This window comes from Lampetra planeri, chromosome 2 (genome assembly GCF_965212315.1).
Source record: "Lampetra planeri chromosome 2, kcLamPlan1.2.h2, whole genome shotgun sequence".
NCBI classification, from domain to species: domain Eukaryota; kingdom Metazoa; phylum Chordata; class Hyperoartia; order Petromyzontiformes; family Petromyzontidae; genus Lampetra; species Lampetra planeri.
The window spans coordinates 22,387,662-22,410,135 of record NC_136108.1 but is presented as its reverse complement, the minus strand read 5'-3'; the positions used below and the strand labels follow the sequence as shown (position 1 = coordinate 22,410,135).

Genomic DNA, 22,474 nt, shown 5'->3' with positions numbered 1-22,474 from the left:
TTAGGGTTCGTGTAACTGAGATGGCTAGTGTTAGGGGCCGGTTCACTTTTCTGTTTGGCTTACAGGTGGAGCTTTCTGACCTGCCCTGACTGCACTTCTGTGAAAAAGAGTCTCACAGCTCAAAGGATTTCTACGGGATAAATAAAGATTCTGATTTCTGAAAGATTCTGATCATGTTTGGTTGGCTAATGCCACAAACTGCATGCGCCCCCTTCGTCAGTCCTCCATAGTTCCCACAACCCATTGCTACGTAATGGCTCTTATGTGTATATTGAGGGCTTCTTAAGTTTATATTCAGGGCTTCCATGTGTCTGCTGTTAGAATCAGAATCTTTATTTAGACTGGAGGAGGAATCCGATGAGCTATGAAGCTCTTTTTCACAGATGTCCCGTATGGGCGGGTCAGAAAGGTATAACAGCAAATAGTACAAAAAAACGATAAGAGTGCAGAATAGAGAAAAAGGTAAGGAAGTCACTAAATATAAATAAATAAAGAATACACAAATGTATTAATAAGTCTAATTTATCACACTTGGGCAAGGTAGCAAGAATAATAAAACAGTCCCAGACCACACCAAGGTAACACCACACAGCAGTTAACATTAATATTGAACTATGATACTACAGGGAAAGATCAAAGTTACAAATCACATGTGCAAATGTGACTGCATCCAGCACTACTCTGATACTGTTTTTGAGGCCCCCATGACAACTGTTGGCTGAGCCCCTCCTGAGAAGTCATCAACTCTGCCCTGCACCAGGGACCCCATCTACTGACGTAATCCATCACTGCACGAATGGCAACATTTAAGACCGAAGCAGGAGGATTTTTCCACAACTCTGGCTGTCCGCGTGATGATCCTAGTTGTAATTACTGGCTAAACGTTGTACTCGAATTGTAAATGTTGTAGGTTTACTCTCCAACATACCGGTGCGCTGTACTAGTAACGAATTGGCATTTTTTGTTTACGTGACAAACCTTACTAATTGGCTTTGTCGGGTGGTGGTGAATTTAACGACACATTTATATTTACGCGATCTAATCCTAAAACTTCTATTATGGCAAAATAGTGGTTGCTGAAGCACAAATGAAGAATTCTCTAATTTAATTCTGGCAAAAGCATTCTGCATTGAACATGATCATCTGGTAGTATTTCACATGATACATATTGGTTTAAAAATGTTGCTCCAATTCATTAAGCACCTTGATACGTGGTTGTATTTAGACAATTGACACATTACAATTGTATTGCATTGTGTGCTGTTTGCTGACATAGATGCTTATTGTATTGGTAATAATTATTGTACAAATTACAAAAAGACTCAAAACATGACTAGTGATGCCTGTAACTCAGCATTTGAGAGGAAAAGGTGGGTTCATCTCATTCTTGCTTTTGAAAAATCCCCGAACCAACTGATTTGAAAAGTGGCCAGGCGATGGCAGTACAAGAAGTGCATTTGTTAACCATTTGTTATTCCATCATGTACTGTACATGGGTATCTCTGAATATTCTGGTTTATTTCCACAAGGAATAAAAAAACAGAACAGGCAAACATCCCGATGCAGAACTTTCTTGGGGGGGGGGGACGTCTTCTGACCCTTGATGCTTTCTTGGGTAAACACATGAAAACATCCTTGTTGTTACAAAACAGAATTCTCTTCCCTGACATGTTAGGGTGATCCTGGACAACAAGGCCCAATTGGTAATCCTGGTGAGCCTGGTGGTCGAGGAACCAAGGTATGTGGCACACTAGACTATCACTTGCAGCGTTAAGGCCTGCTGTATTTTAATTTGGACCATTTACAAGTAACCTTCATATGTATTTTCAATGCCTGATGATAAATATAAATACAGGCGTCCCTCGCGTAACGTGTACTCCCGTTGCGCAAATTCGTAGTTACGCGATTCATCTTTTAAGGACATAATTCGCACTTACGCTGTGCGTTTCACAGTTACTCGCTGTGTGTTGGTATTTAAAAAAACGTTAAATTTATTCATAAAAAAACTTTTAATCATAAAAATGTAAAAGTAAAAAAATATATTTTTCTGATGCCTTCACCGCCATCTCCCATCCAACGAGAAAAGTTTTGCTGCCTGTATGGGAGTGATGGACGCACAGTCATGTCTAAAGGACGTGTGAATGGCTAGTGGTGTAGTGGGTTCACAGGCGACAGAGACGGTGTAGTCGAGGCACACTATTTATTATAACTTTACATTCAGCACAGGGCAACGTATTCAACACTTGAAGGGGTAACGGCCCTTCATCCGTACTGGACTGGGATACACCCCTAGGGCTATTGCCCAACTGGTCTGCTCCCAGGTCCTCTGCTAAGGGTGCTAGGGGAGGCTATCTGACCCGGCCCTGGTCAAGGCACAGGTCACGACACCCAACCAGACAGACCCGGCTCTTAGAAGAACATCGGCTCTGAGGCTCTGGGGCCGTGCCACTGGCTTGCCCTGCTTGGTCTTGAGAAGGACAGCGAGTCAGAGGAGTTCCAGGGCCTATCTGCCGGTCTTCAGTCTTCACTGGTTCTTCACTCGTTAGCTTTCCAACACTGAACCATGAGCCCTCTCGCTCCCCGCCTTTTATACCAATTTTCCACCGAGGGGTGGGGCTGTGTGGGATCCCAGCATCCCCCCACAGCCCCCCAGGCTGTTAACCATTTGCGGACGTGGATATGGACACCCCTGTGTGTTTGTCCGTTTCCCTCCCATAACACCCCTACAGTGGTAATAATAACAATATCCCAGTGTAATGGTTATGAATGTTCCTTTTGCTCTTGCCTGTCTGTACCATCAGGGAACAATTCGTTTTACGTCTGAGTGTTGAACTTATGGAAACCACTTCTGTACATTGGAATTTGTGAAGATTTACAACGTGTATGGTTAGTAAAGTGTATAATAGAAACTTGCCAGTTGATTGTTTATGGCAGCTGTCTGGTGATTTATGCAGGAAGTTTGTAAAACACCCCACCTGCAGCGAATCTCATAGACCACCATGATGTCACCCTGCTCACATGTCGCAATTTTGACAGCTGTGAGCATCTTGCCTGAAGAGATGTAGAGCATTCACGATCGTGACGGCTTTCATCATGTTCCTTTGTGTGAGAAGCTTTAGCTGCAGTAAAACCTGTCGCATCTGTTTGGATTTGAGGGGCAATTTCCCAGCCAGCAAAATAATTGGGTCAATGGTTGGTTGTGTAGTGAGTCCAACTGAGTCGCAGACGTTATCTTGGGAGCAGCACTATTTATTCACGTAACAATACGTAACATAACACAACCTATGCTCGGGTCTCGAATGCCCATCTAACCATGCTACGGCTGAACTAGACACGGTTCGTTATACCGGTCCGGACCACAAGCTGGGTCCCAGACCGCGTGGCTAGAGGCTTCTTCTCCCCGACGTGGATCTTTGAACACCAACACTTGAAGAACCCTGGGGCTGGCTCCGCCCTTAGCCCCGCCCACCTTCCAAGCTTCTTGAACTCCCTCTCGAATGTTCCCGAGAGCTCTTCGGGACCACGTGACCGCCCCTCGGCCCCCGTCCACCGGTGGCGTCAGCCAGAGTATCATGCCCTAGAGCAGGGGTCGGCAACCTACGGCTCAGGAGCCGCATGCGGCTCTTTACGGGCTGCTTCTTGACGATATGTACGTGAGTACAGTATGTACTCAGATGCATTGCGGCTCTTGAAATACTGAATTTTGTACCGAATTGGAAAGAAATGGCTCTTCTTGTTATTTTGGTTGCCGACCCCTGCCCTAGAGTAACCCTGGCTGGCTGACGCTCGCTCTATCTCCCTCACTGGGAGCCGGGCACTGCACACTGCTTGCGGTGCCTCCGCGCTAACCAGCGCTCACCCAACCACCGCTAGTGTTGGTACTGCAGCCCGCAACCCGGGCTGCCCGCAATGATATTACCGGCCGTGACTTCGCAAGTCCCGGCACCACACAGTGACAAGTACAGTGACTACCCCCCCCCCTACGTAGCTTGCAGCCGTCCCGGTTGTTAACTCCCCCCAAAGCACGCAACCGACGTAAACTAACATAAGTCACTACAGTTGTATTATGCCTGTATTATTGGCCCACCAATGGCAGCCAATGCTAGGCAATTGTGATATTTTTCATGGACTTGGTCTTTCCTCAGCATTTATATTTTAGTAAGAAACCTATTTCTGTGCCAACATGAGCTGATAATTATATCCATCCGGTTTTTACCAATGCCACTGCAATTACACTTACAGAATCAAATTTGTAAGAAAAAAGCGTTTATTTTTTCTAGTAAAATCTAAATCCAAGGTAATTTTCCCATTTTAATTCTGCAACTTTAACAATGGAATTTGTAGATTTTTTAAAATCCTAAATAATGAAATTGAACAAATGATCGACTTCCGTACACAGTCTTAGCTCGACCATTTACGTTTGTGAGACATCCACACTGCAGTCTTCTCCATGCAGGCTATGTAGCAGGTGCTCAGTTTGAAAATAATTGCTTGGCTTGGAAAGATTATTGAAAGCTATGGGGGCGGGGGGATTGGAAATTATGGCGGCACAGCAGTGGTTCCTAGTTTAGACGTTGGATGAACGTTGAACTTGCGCTTTGTGTAATCTTGGGCACTGCGCACACTCCGTGCGACCGCCCCAGGGTTGTGCTGGACAGAGAAATCTTTCTCACGACAAAAAAGGCGCTCAGACATTTCTAATCGATGCAAAATCATTGTTTTCTATGATTGACTGCATTCCATTATGTTTATTACCTATGGAACATGTGTAATAGTAACCTCCTCCTGTTAATAAATCTGTCTACACCATTGCAGTGTAGTACAGTATCAAAGTTAAGTGTCGCATTTGTACCGCAGACACCTATATACGGTACTCTTGAATAAAGATGTCTGCTAAAAGTGGTTTTGTAACAGGGAGAACGTGGTGAACGAGGGGACAAAGGAGGCATTGGATACCCTGGGAAACAAGGATATCCCGTGAGTATTTCGCCATTGGGGAGTGTAGTAGGAGCGATGGGAAGACATGGGTGCTCCATGATGGGAATAACTAAAACATATCACCATCAATAAGAAGAAAATGATGATTAGTGAAATCATCTCTTCGTGATTTCACTAATCATCATTTTGGGTCACCAGTTTCAATGTGATATTTATTCGCCCTGATTTTGTATGTGCAATCAATAGTGGCTACAGGAGTCTATGAACCAATGACTATACAAATATATTAATTTGACATTAATGCACCTTACGCACGTAATTGGATACGTGCATCTTGCTTTGATTACAATCTAAATCATCACGTTCATAAGAGTTACAACACATACACCCTAGGATACCCTTCACTACACCCCTGTTGGCAATTCAATACAAATTCCCACTGTCACCCAGGTTGTACCGTCTCACTCACCATCACATGCTACCGAACCACACGGGGGCAAGCTGGCACAGTGATAACACTCGTGCCGTCCAGCCAGAAGGGCCTGGGTTCCATTTCCAACTCGGTACCTTTCTGTGTGGAATTGGTATGTTTTCCCCCTGTTCTACATGGGGCTCCTCCGGATTCTCAAATTTCCTCCAATAGCTAAACAAATGTAACTGATTTTGTCCAAAAATGTTCTGCAAATTGCTCAATTGGAATTACACACAGCATTAAAATCGCCCCTTATTGTGAAACTCGTCAGGGCTCTCCTGAAAAAGAGTCTTGAGACTCAGTGATGGTTCCCTGGGTAAACAGGCCAATAGCAACAATATAATAAACAAAGACCCCTGTATAGCCTTAATAAATTGTTGGGGCAAGTGCTGTTAGTGAGCACCTATGAAGACCGACACAGCACATGAGGGGGTGGGTGGCCAGCACCACGCCCGACCACCTTTGTCTCCCTAGTGGCAATGTTTATACACCGCACCAGATACTCATTTGAGGCTGAGTCCACCTAGGGGAGGCCCAGAACCGGTTCGGATAATCGCTACTGATGTTGGCCATGAGCGTGAATCGAACCTGCGTTGCCAGGTTCATAGCGCAGCACTCTAATCTCTACACTACTGCTCCCCATAAAAATATAATAACACTCCACAAACGCCTTGACCACAATCAACCATTCCTCTACTTGTGCAATAACAGCAATTTGATATTCCACTAAAGACTACTTTTCCAATACAAATAAAGTACATCTACGTCTCTGAAACATAATATCTTGAATGTAATTTTGAATAACATGTCCAAACGTATAAATTCAATCCATAACCATATTTAATCTGTGTGCCAAAATGCAATCCAAATAAAGTACCTGGTTATTTTAACCGTTTCCCATTCCGAGACATCTGCAAGTTGCAGGGTGGGTCCCATTCACCGCTGAATATCAGAATGCGCAAGCAGTTCAGGGTTAATTTTATATGTACATGTATGTCATCAGAATGGGAAAGGGTTTAGTATGTTTGTCTCCATATACAGTGAGGTAAAAAAGTATCTGATCCCCTGCTGATTTTGTACGTTTGCCCACTGACAAAAAAATGATCAGTCTATAATTTTAATGGTAGGTTTATTTGAACAGTGAGAGACAGAATAACAACAACAAAGATCCAGAAAAATGCATGTCAAAAATGTTATAAATTGATTTGCATTTTAATGAGGGAAATAAGTATTTGACCCCCTCTCAATCAGAAATATTTCTGGCTCCCAGGTGTCTTTTATACAGGTAACGAGCTGAGATTAGGAGCACACTCTTAAAGGGATTGCTCATAATCTCAGCTTGTTATCTGTATAAAAGACACCTGTTCACAGAAGCAATCAATCAATCAGATTCCAAACTTTCCACCATGGCCAAGACCAAAGAGCTCTCCAAGGATGTCAGGGACAAGATTGTAGACCTACACAAGGCTGGAATGGGCTACAAGACCATCGCCAAGCAACTTGGTGAGAAGGTGACAGTTGGTACGATTATTCGCAAATGGAAGAAACACAAAAGAACTGTCAATCTCCCTCGGCCTGGGGCTCCATGCAAGATCTCACCTCGTGGAGTTGTAATGATCATGAGAACGGTGAGGAATCAGCCCAGAACTACACGGGAGGATCTTGTCAATGATCTCAAGGCAGCTGGGACCATAGTAACCAAGAAAACAGTTGGTAACATACTACGCCGTGAAGGACTGAAATCCTGCAGCGCCCGCAAGGTCCCCCTTCTCAAGAAAGCACATATACATGCCCGTCTGAAGTTTGCCAATGAACATCTGAATGATTCAGAGGACAACTGGGTGAAAGTGTTGTGGTTAGATGAGACCAAAATGGAGCTCTTTGGCATCAACTTAACTCGCCGTGTTTGGAGGAGGAGGAATGCTGCCTATGGCCCCAAGAACACCATCCCCACCATCAAACATGCAGGTGGAAACATTATGCTTTGGGGGTGTTTTTCTGCTAAGGGGACAGGACAACTTCACTGCATCAAAGGGACGATGGACGGGCCCATGTACCGTCAAATCTTGGGTGAGAACCTCCTTCCCTCAGCCAGGGCATTAAAAAATTAACCCGTAAAAACAAAGTTTTTCACTATAAATCCTTTATATGCGTGGCGGCTAGAGTCCTCTCGTCCTCTGGCTTGAGATGGCTGCCACCTATGGGTCAGATGATTGCCTGCCACCATTAAGCAATTGGTAATTAAATATAATTTTTTTTTTCTTAAAAAGTGTAAAGTTTTGGAAATGTTTTTTTCTCGAAAATAAATTGTCACGCACAACGAGTCTGTGTGCAAAATGTCAGCTCGATTGGATCACGGGAAATGGGTTAAAAAACGACCGAAAGATTTGCACGGTCGTAAGCGCGCAAGCAAGCAAGCAAGTGAACTTAATATAAAGGATTTAAAAATGGGTCGTGGATGGGTATTCCAGCATGACAATGATCGAAAACACACGGCCTAGGCAACAAAGGAGTGGCTCAAGAAGAAGCACATTAAGCCCCTGGAGTGGCCTAGCCAGTCTCCAGACCTTAATCCCATAGAAAATCTATGGAGGGAGCTGAGGGTTCGAGTTGCCAAACGTCAGCCTCGAAACCTTAATGACTTGGAGAAGATCTGCAAAGAGGAGTGGGACAAAATCCCTCCTGAGATGTGTGCAAACCTGGTTGCCAACTACAAGAAACATCTGACCTCTGTGATTGCCAACAAGGGTTTTGCCACCAAGTACTAAGTCATGTTTTGCAGAGGGATCAAATACTTATTTCCCTCATTAAAATGCAAATCAATTTATAACATTTTTGACATGCGCTTTTCTGGATTTTGTTGTTGTTATTCTGTCTCTCACTGTTCAAACAAACCTACCATTAAAATTATAGACTGATCATTTCTTTGTCAGTGGGCAAACGTACAAAATCAGCAGGAGATCAAATACTTTTTTCCCTCACTGTATCAACGTTCTGCTTCATAATGTAAAATAGTAATTAACTCTCAAATGGCACAACACTTTTATATCTTCTTGTTATTCTGTATTCGTCACTTCATTTCAAACTAAAGCTCTTATTCTTACATTAACCTGGCGTCAGATTATCTTGTGAGAGGTTGCATAAGAAAAACAACTCTGAAAGAAGTGAGAATCAACCAAATGTGACCAATTATATTACAGACGCTTTCCAGAAATGTTTGTCGACGACTGTAATTAGCAATTGAATCTACTGCAGATAAAAAAAGAAAAACGTGGCCTGTCTTATGTCTCCTCATCTTGTAATGCTTTAAGAAGAAGGACATTGCACATTTGACAAGTTGTTTGCCAGGGCTATCGTGACACAGGCAAAAATCAGCAAACCAGGGCCACCCATCCCTGTGCCACAACAGAGCGTCTACCCCAGATCGGCATGTCAGCCATCTTCGGGACCCACAGATAAAACATTGATGGACTCCGAGGCATTGCCAAAGATGTAGAAGCCTGGGCTTGCAAAATATGGTTTTGTCGTTGATCCCCTGTGTGTGTGTGTTGTCATATATAACCAGGTACAGTGATGTCATGTTACCGCACGTTCCATGTGAACTAATCTTCTCAACTGCGATTTTGTTGTCGTTGTAGGGCGTGAACGGATACGATGGCTATGGAGTCTCCGGAGTTAGAGGACCTAAGGTCTCACAATTACCACCCAACACCTTCACCGTGTGCCGTTGCCATTTTACGAAGTTGGCAATCTGCGTTTCAGTGTGATCGTATAGTATTATTTAATTGCATGTAGATAACAGTTTCAAGACCGCTTTCAACCTTTCTGGGGGGGGGGGGGGTGAAAAAACCTATGAAGAATGCCACCAGTATTGGCCGAAACATCCAAATTCTGGACAATTACCTGCAAATTACTCAATTAGGATCACACACAGCAGCAGCTACATCGCCCACTATGGCTAAAACTTGGCAGGACCCTACTGAAAAAGGGTCTTGAGACTGAGTGAGGCTTTCCTGGGTTAACTAGCGAATAATAATAATATTGTAGTGAGTCCAACTGAGTCGCAGACGTTGTCTTGGGAGCAACACTATTTGTTACATCAACTCAACACAATATCACGTAACCTACACTTGGGTGTTGAATGCCCATCTAACCACACTACGGCAGAACTAGACACGGTCCCGCTATCCCGGTCCAGACCACGAGCTGGGTCCTGGACCGCGTGGCTAGAGGCTTCTTTAACCCGACGTGGATCTTCTTCACCAACAACCCGAAAAATCCAGAGCCCCTCACAGGGCCCGCGTTATATCGGCCTGGGCTGGGGCTGGCTCCGCCCCTCGCCCCACCCACCTTCTAGATCTCTCCAGCTCTTTCCCGAAGGCTCCCGAGAGCTCCTTTATTCCACGTGACAGCCCAGCGGCCCCCGTCCACCGGTGGCCCCCCTACAATATCATCCGGCCACGTGTCGGTAGGTCAACTAGCGTATCATGCCCCAACATAACCCTGGCTGGCTGACACTCTCTCTCGCTCCCTCACCGAGAGCCTGCACCGCACACTGTACATGGTGCCTCTGCGCTAACCAGCGCTCATCCAAGCCCCACTAGGGCTGGTACTATGCCCAGTAAGCGGGCTGCACATAATGACAACAATATCCGCCGTGGCCTCGCAAGCCCGGCACCACACAGTGACATTCACAGTCACTATCATAATACATAAATTGCTGCAATGGCTATGCACGGCTCACCTTTTGATTGACACAGGCTACACCTGGTGTACCTCATAACCAGAGAGTGTCGCGTCTTTATTCTTGCAGGGGGACGTCGGTGAAATCGGATATCCAGGAGAAACGGTATGCTAACTCCCCACTCTTTTTCATAACATTGTATATGTTACCGTTATGACCATGTATCATTTTTTTAAGATAAATACATTTTTAACTTGTGCTAGGGTGAACCTGGGACTTCAGGGGACAAGGGTGAGAAGGCTTCAAAAGGCTTCAAAGGCAGAGCGGTACATGTGCTTGATTGGAATACATTTAAGTTTTGTTGCATGCATTTAACCACACATAGCGCATATAATGTTACACCTATGCACATATCAACTGCTCGTTCATCAACGTTACATGGTTTAGCTGTAGATGCGCTCTTTCCATTCCCTACAATAGCCATCCACCGACCTCCTTGAATCTTCTACTACGAAACTATTTTCCTATTTAAATCGTAAAACATTATTTCATTAGGGCATACAGAATAACAAACCCCTTATTACCCCTCTTGTCCATGCACATAGTGGAGCATGTATTTATGGTTCTTGTCAGAAAGTACTGTTTTTGATTCGTAAAGGCAGGTACTACTGATCCCAAGTGATCACTTCGTTTTGTACTTAATGTATAATTGGATGCAATGTACTTGTTCTTCGATGCTGGTCGAAGTGGAAGATTAGGCTCTGAGAGGGCCTCTCTAGGGCTCACTGGAGTGGAGACCCCCTCTAGAGAGACTCTAGAGTGGAGACCCCCTCTAGAGTGGAGACCCCCTCTAGAGAGACTCTAGAGTGGAGACCCCCTCTAGAGTGGAGACCCCCTCTAGAGAGACTCTAGAGTGGAGACCCCCACTAGAGTGGAGACCCCCTCTTAGAGTGGAGACCCCCTCTAGAGAGACTCTAGAGTGGAGACCCCCTCTAGAGAGACTCTAGAGTGGAGACCCCCTCTAGAGAGACTCTAGAGTGGAGACCCCCTCTAGAGAGACTCTAGAGTGGAGACCCCCTCTAGAGTGGAGACCCCCTCTAGAGAGACTAGAGTGGAGACCCCCTCTAGAGAGACTCTAGAGTGGAGACCTCCTCTAGAGAGACTAGAGTGGAGACCACCTCTAGAGTGGAGACCCCCTCTAGATAGACTAGAGTGGAGACCCCCTCTAGAGAGACTCTAGAGTGGAGACCCCCTCTAGAGAGACTCTAGAGTGGAGACCCCCTCTAGAGTGGAGACCCCCTCTAGAGAGACTCTAGAGTGGAGACCCCCTCTAGAGAGACTCTAGAGTGGAGACCCCCTCTAGAGAGACTCTAGAGTGGAGACCCCCTCTAGAGTGGAGACCCCCTCTAGAGAGACTAGAGTGGAGACCCCCTCTAGAGAGACTCTAGAGTGGAGACCTCCTCTAGAGAGACTAGAGTGGAGACCACCTCTAGAGTGGAGACCCCCTCTAGATAGACTAGAGTGGAGACCCCCTCTAGAGAGACTCTAGAGTGGAGACCCCCTCTAGAGAGACTCTAGAGTGGAGACCCCCTCTAGAGTGGAGACCACCTCTAGAGTGGAGACCCCCTCTAGATAGACTAGAGTGGAGACCCCCTCTAGAGAGACTCTAGAGTGGAGACCCCCTCTAGAGAGACTCTAGAGTGGAGACCCCCTCTAGAGTGGAGACCCCTTCTAGAGAGACTCTAGAGTGGAGACCCCCTCTAGAGAGACTCTGGAGTGGAGACCCCCTCTAGAGAGACTAGAGTGGAGACCATCTCTAGAGTGGAGACCCCCTCTAGAGAGACTAGAGTCGAGACCCCCTCTAGATAGACTCTAGAGTGGAGACCCCCTCTAGAGAGACTCTAGAGTGGAGACCCCCTCTAGAGAGACTCTAGAGTGGAGACCCCCTCTAGAGACACTAGAGTGGAGACCCCCTCTAGATAGACTCTAGAGTGGAGACCCCCTCTAGAGAGACTCTAGAGTGGAGACTCCCTCTAGAGAGACTCTAGAGTGGAGACCCCTATAGAGAGACTCTAGAGTGGAGACCCCCTCTAGAGAGACTCTAGAGTGGAGACTCCCTCTAGAGAGACTCTAGAGTGGAGACCCCTATAGAGAGACTCTAGAGTGGAGACCCCCTCTAGAGAGACTAGAGTGCAGACCCCCTCTAGAGAGACTCTAGAGTGGAGACCCCCTCTAGAGAGACTAGAGTGGAGACCCCTATAGAGAGACTCTAGAGTGGAGACCCCCTCTAGAGAGACTAGAGTGGAGACCCCCTCTAGAGAGACTCTAGAGTGGAGACCCCCTATAGAGAGACTTTAGAGTGGAGACCCCCTCTAGAGAGACTATAGTGGAGACCCCCTCTAGAGAGACTCTAGAGTGGAGACCCCCTCTAGAGAGACTAGAGTGGAGACCACCTCTAGAGTGGAGACCCCCTCTAGAGAGACTCTAGAGTGGAGACCCCCTATAGAGAGACTCTAGAGTGGAGACCCCCTCTAGAGAGACTAGAGTGGAGACCACCTCTAGAGTGGAGACCCCCTCTAGAGAGACTCTAGAGTGGAGACCCCCTATAGAGAGACTCTAGAGTGGAGACCCCCTCTAGAGAGACTAGAGTGGAGACCCCCTCTAGAGAGACTCTAGAGTGGAGACCCCCTCTAGAGAGACTAGAGTGGAGACCCCCTCTAGAGAGACTCTAGAGTGGAGACCCCCTCTAGAGAGACTAGAGTGGAGACCACCTCTAGAGTGGAGACCCCCTCTAGAGAGACTCTAGAGTGGAGACCCCCTCTAGAGAGACTCTGGAGTGGAGACCCCCACTAGAGAGATTAGAGTGGAGACCATCTCTAGAGTGGAGACCCCCTCTAGAGAGACTAGAGTGGAGACCCCCTCTAGATAGACTAGAGTGGAGACCCCCTCTAGAGAGACTCTAGAGTGGAGACCCCCTCTAGAGAGACTAGAGTGGAGACCCCTATAGAGAGACTCTAGAGTGGAGACCCCCTCTAGAGAGACTCTAGAGTGGAGACCCCCTCTAGAGAGACTCTAGAGTGGAGACCCCCTCTAGAGAGACTAGAGTGGAGACCCCCTCTAGAGAGACTAGAGTGGAGACCCCTATAGAGAGACTCTAGAGTGGAGACCCCCTCTACAGAGACTCTAGAGTGGAGACCCCCTCTAGAGAGACTAGAGTGGAGACCCCCTCTAGAGAGACTAGAGTGGAGACCCCCTCTAGAGAGACTAGAGTGGAGACCCCCTCTAGAGAGACTCTAGAGTGGAGACCCCCTCGAGAGAACTCTAGAGTGGAGACCCCCTATAGAGAGACTCTAGGGTGGAGACCCTATCTAGAGAGACTGGAGTGGAGACCCCTCTAGAGACTCTAGAGTGGAGACCAGCAATGGCTTGATCACAGAACGTCAAGGCTGTTCCTTGATCTTGTCTGCTAAATAATGTGAAGCAGTTCATTTGGCTAACTGGAAGTATTCCAATAATCTTATCGAAGATTTTTTATATTGTATTCATTAGGTTTACTCAAAGTGTTTGTAGGCTTGAAGAGCATCGCATCATACCGTCTGTATGGTACTGGATGGCCTCTGATGGTGTTTGTTCACGTTTGTTCATGAGCCACAGTTGACGGGCGTTTTGCGTTTGTGTTGCAGAGTGATGTGGGTCTGCCTGGCTCTGCAGGGACTCCAGGGAACCTTGGACCCCCTGGGTCTCCAGTACGTCGTGGTGTCTATGGCTCTTAAACATTCTCTTAAAAGTTATATTCCAATGGGAAAAGGTCTCATTTATTTATAATTTAATTGTCCGGCTGGGATACGACTGCATTCCAATAATAATTTGTTGTTGCTGTCTGATAAAAAAAAACTCATTATTTTGTGTCTAATTTTTACCGTTTCATTTGTATTTCTTTTGTTTATACATCTCATTGTGCAAATGTTGCACCATTATTATACATGTTTCATGAGCATAGTATTTGCATATAATTATGAAAATGCACGTGTAATTGATTTTCACAAGCGTGAATAGCTGACTGTATTTTGAGTGTTATAATTGCCTCATCGATGTAAGATGTGTTTTGCTTGTTTATTTTAGGGACCCCAAGGGACAAATGTACCTCCTAAATTGGTGAGATGGTAGAATAAGACTCAAACACTACATTACATGCACCTCCACTTAGCACAGTTGGCTACCTACAGTGCGAAAGACGTTCACCATACATACAGCTCTTCATTTGTATATTTGTCAAGCACTGCTTTTTATTTAAATTTTGTATGTAATTTTAAAGCCGTTTGGAAACTGGCACTTGTTTCATAATAATCATCATCAACGGTCACATCTCGAGCAGGAGGACGTTTCAGGGAACTACAGCGAGTGGTGGCGAGATGTTATCTACCTTGCTTGATATACAGGAGGTCGTGGGTTCAATCCCGCACCTGCCGCCTGTATATTTGTAGTTTGCATGTTCTGCCGTGGTCGTGTGGATTTTTGTTCTCAGGGTCCTCCAGTTTTCCCCTCCACATTTAGAACAAACTTCACGCGTTAAGAGTATTTGGCTGCTGTACATTTCCACGTGATAAGCCCACTTTTGTTGAGCTATCATTTGTGATCGCCAGGCCACGTCTGAAAAAGAGCTACGTAGCTCCAGTGGGTCCTTACCTGATCAAATAGAAAAAAAAGTTGAGTAAATAGTAAAAAAAAGTGAAGAGATAGTGACACCAGCGTTTGGCATCACACCACTCTTGCAGAGTCCCTCAGCCCGGCTCGCCCTACCTTGATGTTGCCACTGGGGTCTGGCCCATTTCGGCCGCACTCAATCGGCCCATGTGTTTTGAACTTAAAGTGGGGCAGAGGTCGCTCGGTGGGCAGTTGACACCGCCAGAAGTTACCACCAAAGCCATTACTCAAAAAAAACTGGACCAGGATCTCAGGTGTTGATTTGGGGTTTTAATTTCTGACGAAATATTTCAATAAAGCGCATCTTTTGTGTTGCATTACTCAACTATGTGAGTGTCTCACAATACACTTGCACGTACAGTTGTTAATTATTGTAGAGTAATAGACTATCTTATTATGGATTTTTAATGCATCACATTGTTTGTTTCAATTGCAGAATTGCGAAATATTGAAACAAATCAGAGAAAACTGCCGTGAGTAGTTTTCATGAACGCATTCAGATGTTTTATTGATGTGAGTTTGAGGTGTTTTTGCATCACATGTGAAATGAAGGCATTACTAACACATTGATTTACTTGTTTTACAGCTTGTTGTAAAGGTAAGATTTTTTTATTTTTATTAAATGAACTAGCTTTACAAATTCTTGGGTCTTTCGGTAAAGTCACGTAAATAGGTTCACGTGACTTTACTGAAAGACCTAAGACTCAAGAATATTAATTCCTGCAGTCACGAAAGTTTAAGTCAAGATTTAGCTTTACAAATTATATAATACTAGCGGGAAGTACCCGGCGTTGCCCGGGCGAAAAAGACACACAAACACATCGACTTACACACACACATACATCGATTTACACACACACACATGGACTTACACAACAGCAACAACAACCACACCATTGGTACCTCATTTGCCAGTAAAAAATATGATAATTGGTTTTTTACCCTTTTATCTGGCCACTAAGTGGCAGTGACGTCACCACGGCGCTTGTGCCAGGCTATTGTGCACCGTGAGGCCACATGAAGTGTCGAACGCCCACTTGCAGGAGGTCACGGGGCAGACCCAGGTGCCACGGGTCGACTAACTGAGATGACTGGCTGATGCACCACCTGTGCCCCCTACTGTGCCAACTTGCTGTGCTTTAGCCACCCAGCGCTCCGCTCGTTGTTGTGAGTGTTGCTGTTCCGCTCTCCATTGTTGTTGGAGGGCGACTGCCTCCAACTGCCCAGCAGCATTTTTCACGAGCCTCCTCCACAGAGGCCGATCTTGACACCGCTGGTACCAGTCATCAGCAAGTCCACTCAGCTCCACATCCTCCTGTACCACATCACTCCATCTCTTCTCTAGACCGTGCCACGCCCATTTAGCCTCCTCTATCCGGCCGAACAAAAGCTGTTTCGGCATGCGGTGACTGGGCATGCGGGCTACATGACCTAGCCAACGCAGCCTTGCCTGCCGGAGGAGCTCACCGATGGGACTTTGCCCAGATCTTTCAAGGATTTGTGAGCATCTCACACAATCAAGCCTAGTTAAACCCAGGATGCATTGTCGGCAGGCCAGCCTAAATGTTTCTAACCAGCGAAGATGCTCCATTAGGGGGGTCCACGTTTCGCAAGTGTAGAGAATGTAGGGAATGACCGTGGCCAAGAAGACTTGAAGCTTCGTGCGGTGCGACAGACCAGGTAGCTTCCACACAGCGTTACACAACCGTTGAAAACATAATGCCGCTTGATTGATTCTGAGTGAGACCTCTGCTGTCAAACCGGAGCTGGTCATGAGCACACTGCCCAGGTATGGGAAACTCTCCACTCTCTCCACAACTGCTTCATCACCGAGACAGGTGCTTAGTTTTGGTGGGGCTGATAGTAAGGCCCCACCTCTTAGTGGCACGCTCCAGTTTCAGCAGCAGCGCCTCCAACTCCTCCTCTGAGTGAGCGGCAATTAACAGATCATTGGCATACATAACGTGGTTGACCAATAGGGAGCCATCCCTTGACTGCACCCAGGCATCGATCAGCCTCCCATTGTATCTGTACCAGATGGAAATTCCTCTGGTACAGCCATCAAAGGCTTCACGAACTACGTGGTCGAAAAAGATGTTAAATAATGTGGGAGCCAGAGGACATCCCTGCTGCACCCCAAGTTGAACAGGGAATGGCTCCAACGCCTGGCCACGTAGTGTTACCTGGGCCCGCTCACCATCATGAAGGTCCTTAATGATTGTGAGCAGAGGGTCAGGGACTTCGAAAGCATGAAGAACAACCCAGAGCCTAGGCCTACTGATGGTATCATAGGCCTTGACCAGGTTAATAAAGCAGAGATGTAGGTCTTGTTAGAATTCCCTACACTTCTGCTGTAGCAAACGGACAGAAAATTTGGCATCTGTGCAGTACCCCCTTTCCTGAATCCACATTGAGGCTCCAAAAGCCTATCCTCAGCGTGCCTGGCAAGACGATGTTGAATAATCCTTGCCAGGAACTTTCCCGGCACACTGAGGAGTGAGATGCCCCTGTAGTTGTTACAGTCTGTGCGGTCCCCCTTCTTAAAGAGGGGGGACCACAAGGGCATCCTTCCAATCCTGCGGAACCCATCCAGTGGTCCAGACTGTTGTTATGATGTCATGTAGGGCAGTCTGTGCACAAACGCCACCCTTCCTCAGCATTTCTCTTGGGAGATCATCTTTGCCCGGTGCCTTTCCTGGTCTCAGACTCTGGATCGCCTTAGTACTTCCTCAACAGATGGCACCTCAGCCAGCCACTGACAGGGGGTGACTTCTTCTTCCAATATTTGAGGCACCGCAGCCTCAGCAGGGTCATCCCCACTTTGTCCCACAATGTTTTCCATGTCGAGGGATTTCCCCTCCCCCAGGACTTCACAGAAATACTCAGCAAATCTGCAAACTTGTTCCTGGGGGTCGGAGATTGGATCACCGTTTTTTTCCCTAATGATGGTAATAGGTGTGGCGCTGCAGGTTACTTTTTTGATGGAGTTAAATAGGGATTTGTGATCGCGTGCCATTGAGGCAGACTCCATCTCCTCAGCAACCCGCGACCACCACCCATCCTTGCAGTGCCTCACGGCTCTCCGAACCTCCGAGCGAAGGCTGCGGTAAGCCTCCTCATTCTCTGCCGTGGGATGCTGTAGACAATTAGAGTGGGCCTGTCGCTTTTTCTCAGCCATCCTGAACACCTCCTCTATCAGTCAGGGTCTCTGGGGAGGTCTGTACTGCATACCCAAAGCAGCCATTGCAGCTGCCTGGTGTGGACCAATCAATTTCAAGGACAATGCATACATTATCAGAGTGCTGTTTTTTGTTTGCATTTTGACCACAGGTATTGTGGTTAATGCAAACATGATCCCTTGTAAAAGGTGTCAGTTTTGTGCAAGATAAAAGGGTCAAAAACCTATTATTATATTTTGCCACTGGCAAAAGAGGTCTCATTATGTAAATGCTTACACCGAGCTCTCAATACTCTGATGCTGCGTTGTCTTTGAGTTGTGCGCCTTTTGGCGTCATCTGGTCGAACACCATATGAGACTGGGCTAAAAAAAAGCTGTCTCTGGTGTGGACCAATCAATTTCAAGGGCAATGCATATATTATCAGTGCTGTTTTTGTTTGCATTTTGTGGTTAATGCAAACATGATCCCTTGTAAAAAGGTGTCAGTTTTGTGCCAGATAAAAGGATAAAAAAAAACTATTATTAAGTACTAGGCTATTGTGAAAGCCCAGCGTTCCATTTGTCCGTCCATTTTTACATCAACAAAATTATAAGAGGCTTGAAGAAGTCCTGAATCCAAAAGTAATAGAAAGTAGCGGGTAAATAGTTGGTTTCCTAAAATTGTCGACCTCCCCCCCACAAAATATTTTTTACCCCCCATAGGCATATATACCTACACACCCTACATACAATAGATGAGTAGTATCTAGTAACTCTATAGTAGTATCTGACTCTACAGTAGTATCTGGCTCTACTGTAATATCTAATGACTGTATAGTAGTATCTATTGACCCTACAGTAGTATCTACTGACTCTACAGTCGTATCTACCGACTCTATAGTAGTATCTGCTGACTAGTAGTATCTGCTCACTCTATAGTATCTTTCGACTTTATAGTAGTAAATACTGGCTCTTCAGTAGTAACTACTGACTTACTTTTTGGTTCTTTCGGTAAAGTCACGTAGAACGAAAATAAATGAAATAATAGAATACGACGTTTTGATTGCAACACAAGCAATCGTCATCAGGTAAGAATGATTGATTACGTTCTTCCAAAGATTGCTAAATTTGAGAGAGAGAGACAAAACACAGACACGGAGACACATAGACACACAAGCAGAGAGAGACAACACAGAGACACACAGAAAGAGACACACAAATAGGCACACAGAGAAACAACGTTTCTGTGTCGAGGCCTTAAATAGAGAGAGGAGGTGGCATGAGGCAGAAAGAGAGGGTGGGGGGGGTAGATAAATTAGCATGTCAATAAGAGAGTTGTGTGGAAATCCACCCCGTAGCGGCCGGGGGAGAGAAAGAGCAAATGGACCTAAAGAAAAACAAGCCTGGCAAATTTTTGAGAGAGAAATAGGAAGTTTGAGAAAACAAACTTAGTCAAATTTGGAAATGTAATGCAATGCAACACAGAGTCGGTTAACACACAGCCTGGTTGATTACATTCTTCCAAAGATTGCTAAATTGGAAGTTAAGTGTGAAATTTGAGAGAGAGACAAAACACAGACGCGGAGACACATAGACAGATACACAAGTAGAGAGAGAGAGTGAGCGACAGAGTGAGCGGGGGGGGGGTACATAAAGCAAAGTTATAAAAAAAAAACATTAAAAATAAAATAAAATACGAAATGATGAACGAAGCAAAGTGCCGACTACACCGAGCATCTTCTTGTTTCCACTGATCGTAAAAAAAGAGAGAGACAACACAGAGACACAGAGAGAGAGAAAACAAACATAAATCCTCCCCGTAGAGGTGGTTCAAACTTGAATTGAAGCTTTCGTGACTGCAGGAATTACTCTTTTATCTACTGACTGTAGTAGAATTTACTGACCGTAGTAGTATCTACTGTCAGTAGTATCTACTGATTGTACTGTTATCTACTGACTATAGTAGTATCTACCAGAGGTGGGACAAAGTCATTGTTATGCAAGTCCAAGTCGAGTCGCAAGTCATCAAATTCATGACTCGAGTCTGACTCGAGTCCAAGTCACATGACTCGAGTCCACATCTCATAGGTGGGACAAAGTCATTGTTATGCAAGTCCAAGTCGAGTCGCAAGTCATCAAATTCATGACTCGAGTCTGACTCGAGTCCAAGTCACATGACTCGAGTCCACACCTCTGGTATCTACTGACTCTATAATAGTGTATATGGACTCTATAGCAGTAGCTACTAACTCTACAGTAGTATATACTGACTATAGTCATATCTACTAACTCTATATTCGTATCTACCGACTTGATAGCAGTATCTACGATCACTACAGTATGTACTAGCTGTAGTAGTAGCTATTTTCACTACAGTAGTAAGTACTGGCTGTAGTAGTAGCTATTTTCACTACAGTAGTAAGTACTGGCTGTAGTAGTAGCTACTATCACTACAGTAGTACGTACTGGCTGTAGTATTAGCTATTATTACTACAGCAGTAAGTACTGGCTGTAGTAGTAGCTACTATCACTACAGTAGTAAGTACTGGCTGTAGTAGTATCTACTATCACTACAGTATGTACTGACTGTAGTAGTAGCTACTATCAGTACAGTAGTAAGTACTGGTTGTAGTAGTAGCTATCACTACAGTAGTAAGTACTGGCTGTAGTAGTAGCCACTATCACTACAGTAGTAAGTACTGGCTGTAGTATTAGCTATTATTACTACAGCAGTAAGTACTGGCTGTAGTAGTAGCTACTATCACTACAGCAGTAAGTACTGGCTGTAGTAGTAGCTACTATCACTACAGCAGTAAGTACTGGCTGTAGTAGTAGCTACTATCACTACAGTAGTAAGTACTGGCTGTAGTAGTAGCTACTATCACTACAGTAGTAAGTACTGGCTGTAGTAGTAGCTACTATCACTACAGCAGTAAGTACTGGCTGTAGTAGTAGCTACTATCACTAAAGCAGTAAGTACTGACTGTAGTAGTAGCTACTATCACTACAGCAGTAAGTACTGGCTGTAGTAGTAGCTACTATCACTACAGCAGTAAGTACTGGCTGTAGTAGTAGCTACTATCACTACAGCAGTAAGTACTGGCTGTAGTAGTAGCTACTATCACTACAGCAGTAAGTACTGGCTGTAGTAGTAGCTACTATCACTACAGCAGTAAGTACTGGCTGTAGTAGTAGCTACTATCACTACAGCAGTAAGTACTGGCTGTAGTAGTAGCTACTATCACTACAGTAGTACGTACTGGCTGTAGTAGTTGCTACTATCACTACAGCAGTAAGTACTGGCTGTAGTAGTAGCTACTATCACTACAGCAGTAAGTACTGGCTGTAGTAGTAGCTACTATCACTACAGCAGTAAGTACTGGCTGTAGTAGTATCTAATATCACTACAGTAGTACGTACTGGCTGTAGTAGTAGCTACTATCACTACAGTAGTAAGTACTGGCTGTAGTAGTAGCTACTATCACTACAGTAGTAAGTACTGGCTGTAGTAGTAGCTACTATCACTACAGTAGTAAGATTCCAAAGAACACAGGATGAGATGTTACTATCCTTTGTGCAAGCACTTCCAAGAGTTCATGAACAGTGAGCCTGGTGAAATTTGGGGAGCGCATCGTCAGTAGTGACCCTTTGGTTCCTAGGGTGTTTCGGCCTTTCATACTATACACCCTCCCCAAAGGCGGCCAGCGACAGGGTGATCAATCCTACGCTTGCGTCCCATTCCCAATTAGTCATAGGAGTTGCCTTGTTGTTGATAGCCAACATCCCATGGGACTATGCATGGCAGGGGCGTCCTCCTCCCTGAGTCAAGCATTGTTGACTGCATACCTCCTGGCCCTCTCACTTTGGGGCCCAGCTGGGGTCTTTCCTCTTCATCCAGAGCCACTGACTGCTGCCTTCTGCCGCCTCCGATACAGCTCTGATTGCCGAACGCTGGCTCTGGCCCTTAATTCCCAGGTCTCTAAGCAGTCTGGTTGTAGATGTTGCCACAAAACCTCTGCAGCCCACCTCCACTGGTCGGACTTCTGTGTTCCAGCCATGATGCCGTGCTTCGGCAGCTAGATCGGCATAGCGCAGATGTTTTCGCTCATACGCCTCATCTACTGAGTCCTCCCAGGGTACTGTGAGCTCAATGATGAAGACCTTCTTGAGCGAACGGGACCAGAGCACCATGTCAGGTCTTAGGGTGGTGGTTGCGATCTCCGGAGGAAACACAAGTTGCCGGCCAATGTCAGCTAGCATTTTCCAGTCGCGGGCCAAGCGCAGCTGGTCTCGCTCTATTGGTGTAGAGCCGCTCTTCGGTGGTTTAGTCCCTTCGCGGACAAAGGTCGTCCGTAAGGGGTGTGATGCTGCTGGGGGTGGTAGGGAGTTGGTGGCAGCTCGCTTGTCCTCCAGGGCGGACGCAAGGTTTTTAAGGACTTGGTTGTGACGCCAAGTGTAGCGTCCTTGGGTGAGGCTTGTTTTACACCCTGTGAGAATGTGCCTGAGGTTGGCTGGCATG

General features: G+C 45.8%; 1 protein-coding gene across 1 annotated transcript in view; it reads left to right on the top strand.

The window, feature by feature from the left end:
* Window positions 1-20,270, top strand: part of LOC144729959 (uncharacterized) — a 90,032-nt gene extending 69,762 nt beyond the window's left edge. Inside the window, exons 18-26 of the mRNA XM_078610391.1 lie at window positions 1,676-1,738; window positions 4,915-4,977; window positions 9,049-9,099; window positions 10,224-10,259; window positions 10,358-10,420; window positions 13,778-13,840; window positions 14,217-14,249; window positions 15,235-15,271; window positions 15,385-20,270. Coding sequence (XP_078466517.1) covers window positions 1,676-1,738; window positions 4,915-4,977; window positions 9,049-9,099; window positions 10,224-10,259; window positions 10,358-10,420; window positions 13,778-13,840; window positions 14,217-14,249; window positions 15,235-15,271; window positions 15,385-15,467 — 492 coding nt within the window. The 3' untranslated portion in view covers window positions 15,468-20,270. The remainder of the gene's footprint in view (window positions 1-1,675; window positions 1,739-4,914; window positions 4,978-9,048; window positions 9,100-10,223; window positions 10,260-10,357; window positions 10,421-13,777; window positions 13,841-14,216; window positions 14,250-15,234; window positions 15,272-15,384) is intronic.
* The last annotated feature ends 2,204 nt before the right edge of the window (window positions 20,271-22,474 follow it).